Here is a 15525-nt window from a genome sequence, read left to right as displayed (position 1 = left end):
AAAGATAAAAGGAATTAAGAATTTTGATGAAGACTGTGTTTTTTTTGTTAAAAGAGTTTGAGAATTTTGTTGAATACTTTATTTTTGTTTTGATTTGAAGAACTCATTGAATTATGAATTTAACTCATAAAAGAGACAAGTTCAAACCAAAAAAATATTCTCTTAAAGAAGCAAAACTATAAATCCATGGATTAATGTTAGTAAATTAAATCATGTATTCATTATAATCGATTTATTAAAAATATAGTTAAATAATTTCAAAAAGGAAAAACTATTAAAGTTATTATAATAAAAATATGTAATATATTTCATTTATTAGTTAAAAATAATATTGTTCTCTTCAATCTAAATTTCATTAGATTATATGAAATTTTAAAATAACAAAAATAAAAATCTTGCAAGTGAAGGTAATTTTTTTAATTAATGTATACACCTCCTAATCCTATCTTACTTCTTTTCATTAGACTACTGCAGTTTCTAAATTCATTTCTGTGAAAGAAAAAAAAAAGCGCCATAAGCATAAAGCTAAAGCTGAGGTAGCTTTCTCTTTTTGGAGCGTACCTTTATCTTTTCCTTCCTTTGAATTTCTCCCGAGAAACTCCAAAGAGATATTCTGTTTCCCGCTTCCTCCTTTCCTATTTTCCCCAAATCACGTGACTCACAGTGAGTAGAGACGCTTTCCTGTACGTTTTCCGGCGTCGGACTTCCGCTTATCATCTCTAACGCCAAAGGTACACTCATCGTCTTCTCTCTTATCACCGATAGGTTTTGAGACGCATGTTATAGTGGAATTGAGGTATCCTGGTGTTTCTGTTTGTGGCCATTGTGCATTTGATTTTGGTTACTGGCATTGCTATAAGCGGGAGTGAAACTTGAAAGCTCGAGAAAAAGTTTCCATTTTTTCCAGAGGTTTTCCTAAATTAGTACATTTCAGTGAAACCCTAGTTCTGAACCTCTCAATTTATGCATAAACTGCCTCTCTTTTGGGGTTATAGGTAAGCTATGCCCGAAATTCAGTTGGGTGCTCATACGATAAGATCCCATGGAGTCACTGTGGCGAGGTTCCACATGCATGACTGGCTTATTCTTCTGCTGCTTATCGTCATCGAGGTTGTTCTGAATGTCATCGAACCCTTTCACCGTTTTGTTGGAGAGGATATGCTCACTGACCTCAGATACCCTCTGCAAGACAACACCATTCCTTTCTGGGCTGTCCCGGTACATAGTCTTTTTTTTTTGGGATTTTCTGTGATATATATTATCCAAGAGTCAGTCTTGGACCTATTCTAATTCCTCCAAGTCTTTACAAGTGACAGTTGATAGCAGTTTTGCTCCCCTTTGCTGTCATTTCTGTTTACTACTTCATCAGAAGAGATGTTTATGACCTGCATCATGCAATATTAGGTACCTGTTTCTTTTATTCTTCCAACGCTGCTTTTGATGTTCTAAATTCTCTGCAGCTCTTGATTTTAAGGTGTGTTCTTGGGTTTTCAGGTCTTTTGTTCTCTATACTCATAACTGGTGTCATAACCGATGCTATCAAGGACGCTGTAGGTCGACCTCGTCCTGACTTCTTTTGGCGTTGTTTCCCTGATGGTAGAGGGGTAAGCAGCTCATCTCATTGCTTACTCTTATAACACTGTGAATAATCGCTAACTAGATGACTGAAGTTGTGATTCGCCATGAAATGGTAGTTTTTTCACAATGTCACGAGGGATGTTCTGTGTACTGGAGATAAGGACGTAATCAAAGAGGGACACAAGAGCTTCCCAAGCGGGCACACATCTTGTAAGTGGTTATCTTTGTACTTGTTGTTGTAGAGGATAACTATACCATGACAGAACTCTATGGTTAATGTTTTCATAAAACAGGATGACACGTTGTTGGTCTTAAGACTAAGACTTGGTCATGTAACCTGCAGGGTCGTTTGCTGGTCTAGGATTTCTAGCGTTATACTTGTCTGGAAAAATCAGGGTTTTTGATCGCAGAGGGCATGTTGCAAAGCTTTGCATAGTGATCCTACCTCTACTGGTTGCAGCATTGGTTGCTGTATCCCGAGTTGATGACTATTGGCATCACTGGCAAGATGTTTTTGGAGGAGCTATCATAGGTTTGTTTTTTCAAACTCATGCGCTCAACATTTTGTGAGAAACCAAACTGATGGGAATCCCAATCTTTCTTGCATTGTCCAGGATTAACGGTGTCCTCTTTTTGTTATCTGCAATTTTTCCCCCCTCCGTATGATCCTGACGGTGTGTGACTTTGGACCCTCTTCTCTTGAGATAAAGTCACTTTGATATTATAGTAACCAAACACCGATCTCTCTATGGATTGCTTACAGGTTGGGGGCCTCATGCGTACTTCCAGATGCTGGCAGACTCCAGAAACGATGTCCAAAATTCAGCAGGAATGAATCATCTAAGCGTGAGGCCGGTGGAGCTAGAGAACGTGTACGTTGATCAACAAGAGACTTCCATGGAAATATCAAGAAGCAACACGCGGGACACCACTCGAATGCTAGAGAGCCGTTAACTGAACCCTGTCTTGTAATCGTTATCAATCTTTGGTGTGTGGTTCTGTTGATTTTTTTTGCCTTGGGCTCTATTTATAAGGCCATGTAGCTCGCAGTTGAATGAAAAAAAACAGACTCGCACCAATTAAATGGCCTGTATTTGTTGGTAGACCCATTAGTTAAAATATTAAGTAGAGTGTGGAATAACTAAAACGCAGGAAAATACATGAAACGCTAGAGCCCAAGGCAAAAAACTACTAAACTACATTCCGGCCAATCACACTAAAAAAACTATTCCGGCCAACCACACTATAAAACACTATTCCGGCCAATCACACTATAAAACACTATTCCGGTCAATCACACTATAAAACACTATTCCGGTCAATCACACATAAATATGGTCGAAAACTCACACTATCGAATTTCAAACCGGATTATGATATAAACTACTAGACTACATTCCGGTCAATCACATGATATAGGATAAGATTTATGAAAGTGATGGATAGATATTTTATTTTTTGTCTTTCGTTTATGGCATTTGCGCGCGTATATTACATGTTATTTTCTTCTTGTCAAAAAGGTAATGCGAAAGGATATTTGTGGGGTTCGAGGGCCATGCGCCCCTTACAAAATGACCCCCGGCCGGTTTGCCTTTTCCTTAATTTTAGGATATCGTTATTTTCTTATTTCACAATTCACACCCTTTCTCTCCTTTGAGTATCCAATGATTGCGTTTTTCTATTATTCATTGCCGTTTTAATGAGCAAATAATAAAATATGAGCCATATTATTTAGGCTTTTGATGACTTTGTCCAATGAGGTTTGCACTCTATGTCTTGGATTCCTCTTAAAAGTCATTATTTTTCACCCCTTTTACTTTTACCTTTGTTGAAAAACTATAATACTTTATATTTATAAAAACTCTATGAAATTTGGATTATTAACTTGTACTATTTCTAATTAGTGTATAAGCTGTATATGGACTAGAAACCTTAAAAAAAAGGGTTTATGGATAGTTGTACTTTGTAAATTTCACCATTCTTGTATTATTCGACACTCGTTAACAATCCAAAGAGTATATATAAAAGATTGCTGAGAAACTGTTATTCTTTTTCATTTTCATGGTAAGAATGTCTTTTTCGCCTTGCCTTGTGATGGAGTCATGGAGATCGCTATCATATATATATATATATATATATACAGGGCCGGCCCAAGCTCATATGACACTTAAAGTGTAAGGGCTGGCCCAAGATCAATGATGCCCCCATCAGACCAAAGATCTATTTATAATGCAGTTTTTCTTCTACATTATATTAGTTTTTCGATGTGGGACAAACCAAAATCTTACTTTTTAAAAAAAATGTCGATGAGTTTTAATTAAATATAAGCTAAAATTAAAAATCAAGTCATATTTTGTTACCCCAAAATTTTTGATATAATGGGCTGTCCTAAAACCCTAGGCCGGCCCTGTATATATATATATATATATAGAGAGAGCTCATGCTAGATTCTTGTTATCATTTTGAAAAAAAACCTAAAGTGTAATATCTTTCTGTATGATTAGGGCTTAAAGCAACCCTTTGACTTCCCTTACACACACGAGTAATAGGAAAAGATAGTGATTTGCGTTGTATATATGCTCATATGACATTGATCATTATTTAGATCTTTTAAAGTAACAAGTTAATAGAGAGACACAGAAAAAAAATGATCTACGTATTAAAAAAAGGAAGACAACTGAATGACGCAGAGAGTGGCGTTGTGATGATGTAATACAGTCTAATCTGAGTAGTGCGGTGTGTGGACGGCTAAGATTGAGCGGAGGCCGTGAAAGTGGTCCCACTTACGGTGTAAAATGGGAATATTACGTTAGAGTTGAGGGTCAACGTAAATAGATGTAAAGGTGTTTCCTTTTTGTCTCTTTAGTCACTAAAGAGTAAAGAGTAAAGATGTTTGACAAAAATTTGAAAAAAAGTTAACGACACGATGAAATTGAGACCCACCTCTGACTACACCATATGCACGTCTTCTCTTTTGTTTTGGTTTCTTGTATCGTTTTTTTGTTTGATGGAAAATTATCTTTAACTGTTTTTCAGAAATGTTAATGTGATTATAGGCAGAGAGGCTACAAAGACTACGAATTGGTGGAATTAAGATTGGTTGGGATATTTCTTTGTCCAAAAAAAAAGATTGGTTGGGATTTGGAAGATGGATATATGTGCATTGGGCGATGAATGCGTATTAAAAATAGCACACAAAAACACACGTATGTGTATGTCAAGTATAGAGAGAACGTACGGTGACATGATGACCAAATGAGGAAGGCCCATTTATTTGTCTGCTTATAACCTAACATCCAAATCTATATTCATTGCTCTCCGCATTTTGTTTTGTTTCTATATGCAAAAATTGCTACTTTCTTTGTAACAAAATTTAACATAAATTAAGAAAAACTTCGTATGCAATTAGTAGTATGTCAAATGATGTGCAATGATAGAAGTAAACAAATTTTCGATAAACAATCATGAGATGCTACTAAACTAATTCTTGTAGTTTGGTAAATCTTCTTATATTTTGTATTTATATTATAACATGTGAACGGTGATGCGAGAATCACACATATATACCAAGGTTTTTTTCAAAATCATAAAAAATAAACAAAAACTATGAATGAAAGAAAATTGCAAAATTGCGTTTTTAAAATCTAAAAATCGTGAGTAACTAAATGTTATAACACTGATCAACACCGTCGAGCTACAATTCACCTATGTCCGAATTAATATATACAAACACTGATAAAATAAATATACCAGCTTTATATATGTATGAATGAACTATGAAGGAAATAAAAAGAGAGAAAGAGATATAGTGAAGAGACTGAGGAAAAGAAGGAAGCTGCACTACACTCAAGGCCAAGACTATTCCACTATCTCACATCTACGAGCCTTTCTATGCATCCCTTTCTTATAAGTATTTCACTAATTAACATTCTCACTATCTAAAGTCTATATTTATTCCAACAACCATGCTTCCTCTCAAAATTGTAAAAAGGGTTTTAGGGAAAACATACCCAAGAGGCTCGGAGATCAAAATAATTTAGAACTCGTTTCACATTCCCAAAGTTTAGTTTAATATAATTTCACTTTTGGCCCTCAACGCCATTCTAAACTCCAAACCTGACCCCAAATTGTGTGTCAATCACTCGTATATCATTGCTAATAGTGTACACACAATCATATTACCTTTTTTAAAAAAAAAAAATATATATATATATATATATATATATAAAGGAGGAGGGACATAACCTCCTTGACCCTTTATATAAGACCCACTCATCATTCCATCCTTTTGCACATTGCCTATAATTATATCAATCTTCTTCTGCTTCTTCTTAAACATATAGATACAGCCAAGTCCTTACTTCCCAAAGTCAGATATGGTGTCCAACGAAGAAGACGACGGTCAGAGAAAGATGATGGAAGGTGTTTTATATATGAAACAATGATGATAACATTTGTGGATGGTTTGGAGAAAGATGAGCTTTGCAATAGTTTACGCTCTTTCATAGAAAAGTAAGTCTGGGGAGAGCGAGATTATTGCATTGCTTGCTGCTGGGGAATCGAAGGTTACTGGTCCGATTTTTTTTCCTTAACCCGAAAAAAATCATTCTTCTTATATCTCTTACTCTTAATTAGTGTTCTGTGTGTGTGTCTGCGTGTGTTTTTAATCTACGATTATATTGCTTACTCTTACTATGTAATGAGGAGTGTCCTTGTAGTGATGGTATCAACTATATGACAAAGTTTACGTTTCGAATAAATAAAAGACTGTAGCAGCGCTAATATCAATATGGATTATGAGTTGAAAAGAAAATGGATTATGGATTATGGATTATACAGGAATTAAAATGATTTATATATGTCTCCTCTTCTCCCAACTAAAACAACACTTAAACGACGTTTTAAGTTGGTAAGTAAATCAAATCTATGTTATAGATTTTTCTTCTTTAGACGATGGTTGACTTAATACAATTAGATGTTGAAAAAATGAAAAGAAAAGAAGAAGATCGATACAATTCTGTAGTGTTAGAAGGCTCATCATACTGTTAACGGGCCTTTCCTTCGATTGTACAGTTTGTACTCGGAGATGCATGTAATCTTCTAAGCCCACATATTTTGTTTGATATCGTCACGAATTTTTAGCTCACATAAGTTCACAAAAATACAGTAAACTAAACATTTCCACTCTTTCAAATTCCATTGTTTTTAGTATTTATACAAACGGAATTTTGGGATGGAACGTTCCAAAGTGAGAATGGAATACAAGCCTCTTCACTCTTTCAAATTCTATAAAAACAAAAAACAAAATGAACAGTTTCCCTAGTTTTAAGGAAAGCAGAATCATAATGAGTCATATAGAACTGGATGGAAGCAACTTTGTCCAATGTCCATCCTTATTTTACACATACGAATTTCAGAGGATGAGAAGTATTGTTACCAAAATCCCAAAAAATCCTCCTAAATCATTCCAGGCTCTATTACTACAAAATCCCCCACTTCCTTTTTTGTTTGTTGTTTGTTTGTGAACAAGTCATAACCCAAACGTACATAAGAGTAATGGTATATGAGATTAAGGAGACCAAAATCCAAACTGTTACAACTTTGTATATTCAAATTTACACATGAAGTTGAAAACACAAAGGTTCTCTCCAATCTCATCAGATGAGAGACACCTCAAAAACCAAATACAACACAAAAATCCGAGAAAATATAAGGGCGCGCGTGGTCAAATCAACCAGCCAGCCACCGTAATTCTCTCTATTTTGTTTTTCTTACTTTTTATATATAGATATATGGAAAGAAAAAAAAAAAGAACAATTGGAGATGGGTGAATCACCGCCGTTAAATCAGAATCTTCCGATCCGATCATCTCCTTTTATCGAGCGCACGGGTAAATCAGTGGAGAGAGAAGCAGGAGATCAAATCCGTGCCGACGCGTCGCTGCGTTCGGGAGACGCAACCATCGGCGACCAAAGCAGATCTACAGAGAGGACAGATGAAATTGAGATGGTGGAGCCATCCTTCTAAGCACTGCTTGTGGAACACGTGTCGACACTCCAGCTTCCTCACCTCTTCTCCTTCCTTCAGCTTCGACAGACACACCACGCATTCCGAACCGCCTTCGTCTCCGCACCGGTACGAGAATAACCGGTTCAGGTTCAGCTGATCGGCGAGCACGATGATGTTGGCCAGTCCTGACGCTATGATGGAGCCATCGTCGACGGGGAGATTAGAATTGGAAGCGCAGAGATGGAGGAGGAAAGACCGGAGACGGTTGTAAAATACGGCGAGGAGAGAGAGGAGCATCAGAGGAATCGAATCGGAAGAGACGTCACTGAGCTGACCTTGTAGCCCCATCTTCTTCTTCTTCTTCTTCTTCTTCTCTCTCTCTTTATTTTCAATATATATATAGCTGTCACACTGTTCCTTTATTTTCCCCGTTTTTATTCATCACTAAATGAAATTAGACAGTCGGAATTCTAAAGTTTGCACATAAAAAACAAAATTAACAAATGCACCAAATTTAATGCTTTAGTTGTATATTGAAATTTTATCATTTTTATATATTTTCCAAATATTCATTTTTTCATCTTATTGTGAACACTTATTTTATCATTTTTTTACCACTCTGATGATCATCCAATTAAATACCAAATCTTTAATATGTGTAGCCGGACGGGACCAACTTACTAGTCTTTCTTATTAAAAATGACATTGTTTTATTGAGAACAGTTTGTTGAACTGATGAAGATTTTGCACGATCCTCGCTAACTTGTTGTCTCACCATCTTGCATATTTTATACGTTTTGGACCCCCAATAATCATATCCATTCTACGGTATCTACCTTACATATTCCAATCTTTAAAACGAGAAATATTTTAGACAAAAAAGCTTCATAATATACGTAAATCAAAAGCCTTTTCTCAACAAAAAAAAAAAAACGTAAATCAAATCAGAAAAAGAAAGTTAACATCTTGACCACAAAAGTATACATATGTTAACATAAGTAAGATTTATAACATAAAGTTATGACTAAAATACCTCTAGACACAATAATTTATTTATTTTTGCATATTTTATTTTAGTTTATTTTGAATAGCTATTAAATTAGTTAAAAGTTATGTGAAATGGCAGATCAAATGTTTTTAAAATATAAAAGGTTAATCGTAGGTAAAAGGCGATAAGTACTTAGAAAATCAAAAGTGCGCTTCTAGTTCGAATAGAACATCACTTGATGAGTTGATGTAGTTAATGAAAATCAAAGCAAAAACATTATCATAATGAAGAAAACTTTAACAAACGAGTGAAGGATAAGTAACATTAGTGGTGACAAACGACGCTGTCAAAGTATTAATTATGCAGTATAGATATAATTATAAGTTCGGTTTATATTTTAAAAAGGAAAGTGGGAGAAAAGAAGTCTGTTTACGCCGTCCAAAAGATCTGGGAATCCACCGGCTGATTAAAAAGGACGCAAGTTGGGATTAATAAAGTTGATTAACACATTAATTAGTGAACGAATAAAACCATACCATTGATATAGATAACGAAATGATATGGGGTTAAAATAAAGAGAAACTCCAAAAAGGGAAGGCTTAAAAGGAATTGACAAAAAGGATGTATTGTCTCGTATATCATAATTAGCAAGGGCTTAATTAATCGGTGATTACCAAGTCCAATTAGATGAGCATTGAGTGGTGTCAAAACATTTTATAATAAAGTATTATAATGAGTATCTCTCGTTTTTCATCTTTGGAGAAGAGGCAGGTAACGTAGAGGCCATTCATTTTAAGCATGATGTGGCCAAAGGGAAACCACACAAGTTTTAATAGTAGTGGTGTTGGTGTAGAATGCAAGTAGTCGCAGGCATAGTTGAAGCAATCAGACCAATCTCTATTAAACCCTGCTTTGGGCCTATTTTCTATACGTCATGGGCTTGACCATTTCAGTTTGCAGTCCTTAAGGCCCAATTCGTTATCACTTTTATCATTATTTTCCTTGGGACAACAAATGAAAGTTTTTTTTTTGTTTTCAATTCTTTTATAACATTTTCCAGAGTTTGTTTTTCTTTTTATACAACTCTAGTGAAAAAAATATTAATGAAAAACATTTTCCAGAGTTTATTTAATATAGTATGGATGCGCACATGTTCATATGTTTATCTATCATCATGTAAATACATCCAGTCTACTAATTCAGCCAAAAAAAAAAACAAATATTTCAATCGTTTTGATTTCCAGTAACGTTTGGGTAAATAAAAAAAAAAATCACATGACAGTTTCCAAGAAAATCATTCAAAATAATACTTTCCAAAATAGGTTTCTAAAAATGCTATAATACCAAATTGATTGAGAATGAAAAGGGATCACATCACATGATGAGAGTTGGACGTAATGCCTGGATCTAACAAGAAGCAATTGGTGGTTGTTCTGAGCTGAAAGCAGCAAGTTAGAAGATGTGTTGTTGTTGGTCGCATTGCAGGACAATTTATTGGGGATTGGGTGGTCGTGATCATTTCTCTTGTATTAATCCGATGGATTTACAAATCAAAATCCAGTTCGACGCTTTTCTTTTGTGAGAGTATAACATTTGATTTCAGTTCTCTTACTTACATTTTAAGCTTTGACTGATCAGAAGCCTTTGAAACTTAACTATCTTTAATTATCTTAAAAGAAAAAAAAATGTCCAAACTCTAGGGGTTGGTCGTATTAGCAATTAGGAGCATGTGGTGGATCAGAGATATGCATAAAATAGAAACCATAATTAAAGTCGCCCGGACGGATCAGAAACAAGAATGGACCACTCTTGCTACTTGTCTTCATATGCTAACACTTATACTCGAGACTGACTATTTTGAGGTTGTCCTCCTCGCATCATTTCTAGATGTAGACCACACTTCTCTCTCTCTCTCCCTCTCTCTCCCTCGTTTACATGAGATTAAATTCTTCTAAGTTTACTAGTATAACTCTTGTGGTGAAAAACAATTAATTGATAGGCTTATTAGTTACAGTTTCGTCATAATTATACTTCTTACAGGTGTATGTACTTTATTACGAAAGCATTATCACACTATTATTGGTGTTTATCGATCGATATATGATATATAATGTAGTGATAATATATAGTTAGAGCTGTAATGATTTTTCTTCTGCCAATCATTACTACCTCAATGATTTCGAATATCATCAAATCGATATTCCTAATCCCTCTGTCTCATCATATACTTTGACCCTAATCATTATTATCCCTCTCTCTCTCTCACGCTTTTCTTCTGCTACTATTTATTTACCTGTGAATCATCCTCGCTTTAATTCCAAAAAATCCCCATCTTTTTAACAACTTCTTTTTGTTGTGTTTACTGATCCCACTATTAGATTATTTGGTTATTATTACTAATGAAAAGGTAAAAGATAAAAATAAATGAGATAGATAGAGAGAGAAGGGATATGTAGTGCAAGTGACCACAAGTGATTTAAACCAAAAAAAAAGTGACCACAAGTGGTGTCTCCATCTGCATGGTCTTCTTATAGGAATGAGCTGTTTATCTTTGTTTCTATTCATATTTCAATTTTTCCAATTTTCCTTGGTGTTTTTATTTTTATTCGCAGTTTAGTGATCTTACTCAAGAGCTTGATGAATTAACTAGGTTTTCCAATCTCTACACATTTGTACATTTATAAAACTATGCTAGAGTTATTGTGATCATTTTCAAGCACATAGACACATGTCTCTCTTCTTTTTTTTTTGACAGCAATAATAAGGAAACACAGAGACATGTCTATATCATTCACTTCTTAGTTCTCTCTTAAATTCCATACTATGACTTTCCCCCTTTTCTATTTAATTTTTGTTATTCACCAAAATAAATAAGAAATTATTTTATACTAATTAGGGTTATTATCCCCTGCATATCCTTTGTACTTTTGGGAATATCTGTCAAATCAATTACTTAAATAAGAGTATTAATATATTTCGCAACTTATGTGTTTTATTTGTTTTATTTGGTTGCAGTTACACAATCACCTGAGTTATTGCATTTGTACATCATTCCAAAACCATAAAATGTTGGATTATTTTCCTCTCAAACCACAAATCGTCTGAGTTACACTATGGGGCATGATTATTTTTTGTTTTTAAGATAGAAAGAAATAACATGGACTTTGTGTATGTTTGATTTAATCTGATGACACAGTGTTTAAAACTTCAAGTCACACCAGAAAACACCTTCTATTTTTTACCTTTTTTTGCCAATTATGATGACAATGCATGCGGTTATCTATCAAATAGACCAATTTTTATTTTGTCATCAATGTATATCGTGTGGATGAATTTGGTGATGCAATGTTAACACAGATATTTGGAGTATATGTTTTTTTTGTTGGAAATGGGAAATTAATTTGTGAACAGTAATATCTTCTACTGTGATAATCCAAAAGAACAGATAATTAAAAAAAAATCGAGCAAGAAGAAGAGGAAGAAGGGGTAATTCGGGGAAAATAATAAAAAGGGGAAATCGTGGGGGGAAGGAAAGCAGAGTCGTTTTCAGATCGTGAAGCTGAAGCAGAAGCGTATCTATTCCTCTCTCTCTCTACTTTGACCGTTCCTCTTTCTTATTATTCTTCGAGCCTCATCATCATCGTCGAGCTTCCTACTCCGATTCCTACTTCTCCCTCTGATTCTCTACCATTCCAATCAATCCATCAATCTCTCTCTCTCTCTACCGTGTTAGGGTTCTTCTTCTTCTTCTTCTTCTTCCTCCTCAGGTATCGTCTCAAATCTACTCTCCTTTCTTTTCCTAAACCATTTCGTTTTTTATTTCCCCTTCGCTTATTTTTACTTTACTCAAATCTCCTTATTCTTTTACCTCTGCAAAGACAGACCCTTTCTCTGTCTCTGCTTGTACCTTGTACCCTCCTCTCCGTATCTACTCCATTGTCTCCCTTTTTCTCTTCTCTCTTTTCACCTTTTATTATTTCCCTTTGCTTCTTTCGAGGTTGCTCCTAAAGCCCTTCTTAATCTCATTTCCAACTCAAATTATCTCTCACTCTCTTATTTTTTTTTTTTTTGTTCCTTCATTTTTTTTTTTTGGTTTTGAACTCTTTTCAGAAGCTGGTTTGTAAGCCATGGAACCCAATGGGCACAGGAAAGAGAGAAGGAAGGAACATTTTGGGAGAGTCAATGGTGATGTTGAGACTGATCTTGATCCATGGACTGCATGGGCTTACAAGCCTCGCACAATCTCTCTTCTCCTTATTGGCGCATGTTTTCTCATGTGAGTCTATCTTCCCTCCTGCGTTTCTTCCCCCCCCTCTGTGCCATTTCTTGTAATCCTCAATTTGTTTTTTTTTTTTGAACTGACTTAGTTGGGCAAGTGGAGCTCTTGATCCCGAAAGCACCACATCTGATGATCTTGTCACTTCTGTCAAAAGGTTTTCTTTTCTCCTTCCCTTTTTGCCTACATCCCATTATTTATGTATGTTTTCTCTTTTTCTTTTTCATCTGAATCCATCAATTGACACTACTCTACTATGTTTCTTTACTAGAGGAGTATGGGCTATGATTGCAGTTTTTCTTGCTTACTCTTTGCTCCAGGCCCCTTCAACGTAACCAGCTTCTCTTTTATAATGCTCTCTTCTAGATTGTCAATGGCGATACTTACTGGTGCTGCTGTGTCTTTAATCAAGTTGTTTGCTTTATTCAGGGTTTTAATCAGGCCACATCCTGCGATCTGGCGCTTAGTTCATGGCATGGCCGTCATTTACTTAGTTGCACTTACTTTTTTACTCTTCCAGGTTCACTTTCTCCTCTCTCTGTATATCCCCCCCTATACAGTAACACTGCCTATGCCTGTGATTATAGCTCTTTTGAGTTCTTGCTTTTAGTGAGCAAACTCTAATAATAGTTGAAAAATTCTTCCTCCCAGAGACGCGATGATGCCCGGCAGTTCATGAAGTTTCTTCACCCTGACCTTGGAATCGGTAATATTTTCAGAGTGGATTGCTAATTATTCACTCTTTTATGAGTGAGCATTCTTATTGAGTTTGCTCTGTTGCAGAGCTTCCTGAGAGATCATACGGTGCTGATTGCCGTATTTATGTGCCTGATCACCCAACAAACAGGTTTAAAAATCTTTATGTATGGTATCTTCTCTACAACTCCCCTTTATTTCACAAATTTGTCTCAGCATCTGCTTCTCATGTCGTTGCGCATAACCTTCATATCATCTAAAGGCTTATGCTTTTGGTTAAAATTTCCCAGGACACAGTATTTGACGAGTTTTTCTTGGCTCACATCTTTGGATGGTGGGGAAAAGCAATTCTGATCCGGAATCAGCCACTTCTGTGGGTGCTTTCAATTGGTTTTGAGCTATTGGAGGTTGGTTTTTGTCTTCGTTCCCATATGTTTTCCAGTTTTCAGTTTGATACATGTAAGGCTATGGCTTCCTCTGTGTCACCAAAACTTATGTATATATATGTTTTCCAGCTTACTTTTCGGCACATGTTACCCAATTTCAACGAGTGCTGGTGGGACAGTATTGTTCTTGATATCTTGATATGCAACTGGTTTGGTATGATTCTTAAGCCCACCTTGTAATTCTATATGTCTTGTTTCCAAGATGTCGTGGATAACAGTTTATAATGTTTTAATTGGGGTAGGGATCTGGGCAGGAATGTATACAGTACGCTACTTTGATGGAAAAACATACGAGTGGGTTGGCATTAGCCGCCAGCCTAACATTATTGGCAAAGTAAGGTTTTGTTCAACCTCAAGAGTGCATATACATGGTCCTAGCCGTTGTACGCTTGCTGAGAATTTTGAATATTTTTTTCAGGTGAAAAGGACACTGGGGCAGTTCACACCAGCTCATTGGGACAAAGATGAGTGGCATCCGCTGCAGGGACCTTGGCGTTTTATTCAAGTACTCACTCTTTGCATCGTCTTCTTGACAGTGGAGCTGAACACATTCTTCCTCAAGTTTAGCCTGTGGATCCCTCCTCGAAACCCAGTGATTCTTTATAGGCTGATCCTGTGGTGGCTCATAGCGATACCAACAACACGGGAATACAATTCATATCTCCAAGACCGGTATTAGCTTATTAGCCACTGTGATGTTAGTTTGTGTTAGTTGAGATAGGGTTTTATATATAACTGGCAAAAATTTGGTTGTTCACAGGAAACCTGTGAAAAAGGTGGGATCATTCTGTTGGCTGTCACTGGGGATTTGCATAGTAGAACTTCTCATCTGCATCAAGTTTGGAAGTGGTAAGTGGTTGCTTACATATGCTCTGCTTGACGTTATTATTATTCAAGAAAAATTATAGTTACATAGTGTATCAACTTGGTTGTGGGGTGCCACAAAAACAGGATTGTACCCAACAGAAATGCCATTGTGGGTAGTGACACTTTGGGGAAGTGTGGGACTTGGACTTGTGGCCTTCTTGCTGGGTTGGACATGGAAGATCCAGAAGACCCTCGAGAGAAAGAGACGCTAAGCTCGTCATTATTGTTGCAGCAGATGAGACTCTGGTTAGTGGTCCTTATTGTTGCAGCATAGAGACAGAGAGAGAGAGGTGAGACAGTCAAATGCCATTGTAGGTTTTGGTTTTTGTAAATAGGGAGAAGAACAATGTAAATGCAATTTTCTTTAGGGCTAGTTGTGTGATATTTACATTACAGAGCTTTCATCAATTCTTTCATGCAACAAAATTGCTTTCATCTTTTATTCTGCCCACCCAAACTGACAAACATGTTGGTTTGAAATGGTAAACATGTTAATGACATTAAAATCATTAATGTTGATTTGGTTACCATTCACACATTTTACTAGTGTATAACGCACGTTAATAACATTCTGTCAATCTTTACATGGCATTGACAACACTATCGTGCTTCTACTGACATCAATGCTATTATCATTGAAGATATTGCTGCCATTAACTTCATCA

At 35.8% G+C, this 15525-nt stretch overlaps 3 protein-coding genes across 4 annotated transcripts; 2 read left to right on the top strand and 1 right to left on the bottom strand.

Annotated features, from left to right (window-relative positions):
- Nucleotides 1–594: 594 nt before the first annotated feature.
- LOC18993362 (lipid phosphate phosphatase 2) lies at nt 595–2645 on the top strand. The gene is made up of 8 exons (XM_006416882.2): nt 595–731; nt 996–1218; nt 1317–1404; nt 1495–1604; nt 1695–1788; nt 1922–2110; nt 2193–2252; nt 2342–2645. The coding sequence occupies exons 2-8, from the start codon at nt 1003–1005 to the stop codon at nt 2530–2532; spliced, it is 948 nt and encodes a 315-aa protein (XP_006416945.1). The 5' UTR covers nt 595–731; nt 996–1002; the 3' UTR covers nt 2533–2645.
- A 4481-nt stretch (nt 2646–7126) lies between these two features.
- On the bottom strand, nt 7127–7970 carry LOC18993361 (E3 ubiquitin-protein ligase RHA2A). Its single transcript, XM_006416881.2, has one exon. It carries the CDS (start codon nt 7933–7935, stop codon nt 7474–7476), a length of 462 nt encoding a protein of 153 aa, XP_006416944.1. The 5' UTR covers nt 7936–7970; the 3' UTR covers nt 7127–7473.
- Nucleotides 7971–12134: 4164 nt separating this feature from the next.
- LOC18993360 (CDP-diacylglycerol--serine O-phosphatidyltransferase 1) lies at nt 12135–15295 on the top strand. 2 transcript variants are annotated; one of them, XM_024152579.1, is made up of 14 exons: nt 12135–12342; nt 12454–12572; nt 12686–12851; nt 12943–13008; nt 13123–13182; nt 13281–13371; nt 13503–13557; nt 13635–13714; nt 13838–13954; nt 14063–14147; nt 14236–14327; nt 14412–14665; nt 14754–14842; nt 14945–15295. In XM_024152579.1, exons 3-14 carry the CDS (start codon nt 12703–12705, stop codon nt 15070–15072), a joined length of 1266 nt encoding a protein of 421 aa, XP_024008347.1. In that variant the 5' UTR covers nt 12135–12342; nt 12454–12572; nt 12686–12702; the 3' UTR covers nt 15073–15295. The 2 variants fall into 2 exon arrangements, with proteins under 2 accessions (XP_024008347.1, XP_006416943.1); XM_006416880.2 differs by lacking the exon at nt 12454–12572 and having other exon boundaries at nt 12136–12342.
- The last annotated feature ends 230 nt before the right edge of the window (nt 15296–15525 follow it).

The sequence above is a fragment of the Eutrema salsugineum genome, unplaced genomic scaffold (assembly GCF_000478725.1).
Source record: "Eutrema salsugineum unplaced genomic scaffold, Eutsalg1_0 scaffold_5, whole genome shotgun sequence".
Lineage (NCBI taxonomy): Eukaryota > Viridiplantae > Streptophyta > Magnoliopsida > Brassicales > Brassicaceae > Eutrema > Eutrema salsugineum.
The sequence above is the reverse complement of the archived record's forward strand: the minus strand, read 5'-3'. Positions and strand labels throughout refer to the sequence as shown.

Excerpts from the sequence above, each read along its gene's own strand:
- LOC18993362 (XM_006416882.2), top strand. The coding sequence starts at position 1,003 with ATGCCCGAAATTCAGTTGGGTGCTCATACGATAAGATCCCATGGAGTC. Across the intron at positions 1,219-1,316 it reads TTCCTTTCTGGGCTGTCCCG|TTGATAGCAGTTTTGCTCCC; the intron begins GTACATAGTCTT and ends TACAAGTGACAG. Across the intron at positions 1,405-1,494 it reads CCTGCATCATGCAATATTAG|GTCTTTTGTTCTCTATACTC; the intron begins GTACCTGTTTCT and ends TTGGGTTTTCAG.
- LOC18993361 (XM_006416881.2), bottom strand. The coding sequence starts at position 7,935 with ATGGGGCTACAAGGTCAGCTCAGTGACGTCTCTTCCGATTCGATTCCT.
- LOC18993360 (XM_024152579.1), top strand. The coding sequence starts at position 12,703 with ATGGAACCCAATGGGCACAGGAAAGAGAGAAGGAAGGAACATTTTGGG. Across the intron at positions 13,183-13,280 it reads TTGCTCCAGGCCCCTTCAAC|GGTTTTAATCAGGCCACATC; the intron begins GTAACCAGCTTC and ends TGCTTTATTCAG. Across the intron at positions 14,666-14,753 it reads AATTCATATCTCCAAGACCG|GAAACCTGTGAAAAAGGTGG; the intron begins GTATTAGCTTAT and ends GGTTGTTCACAG.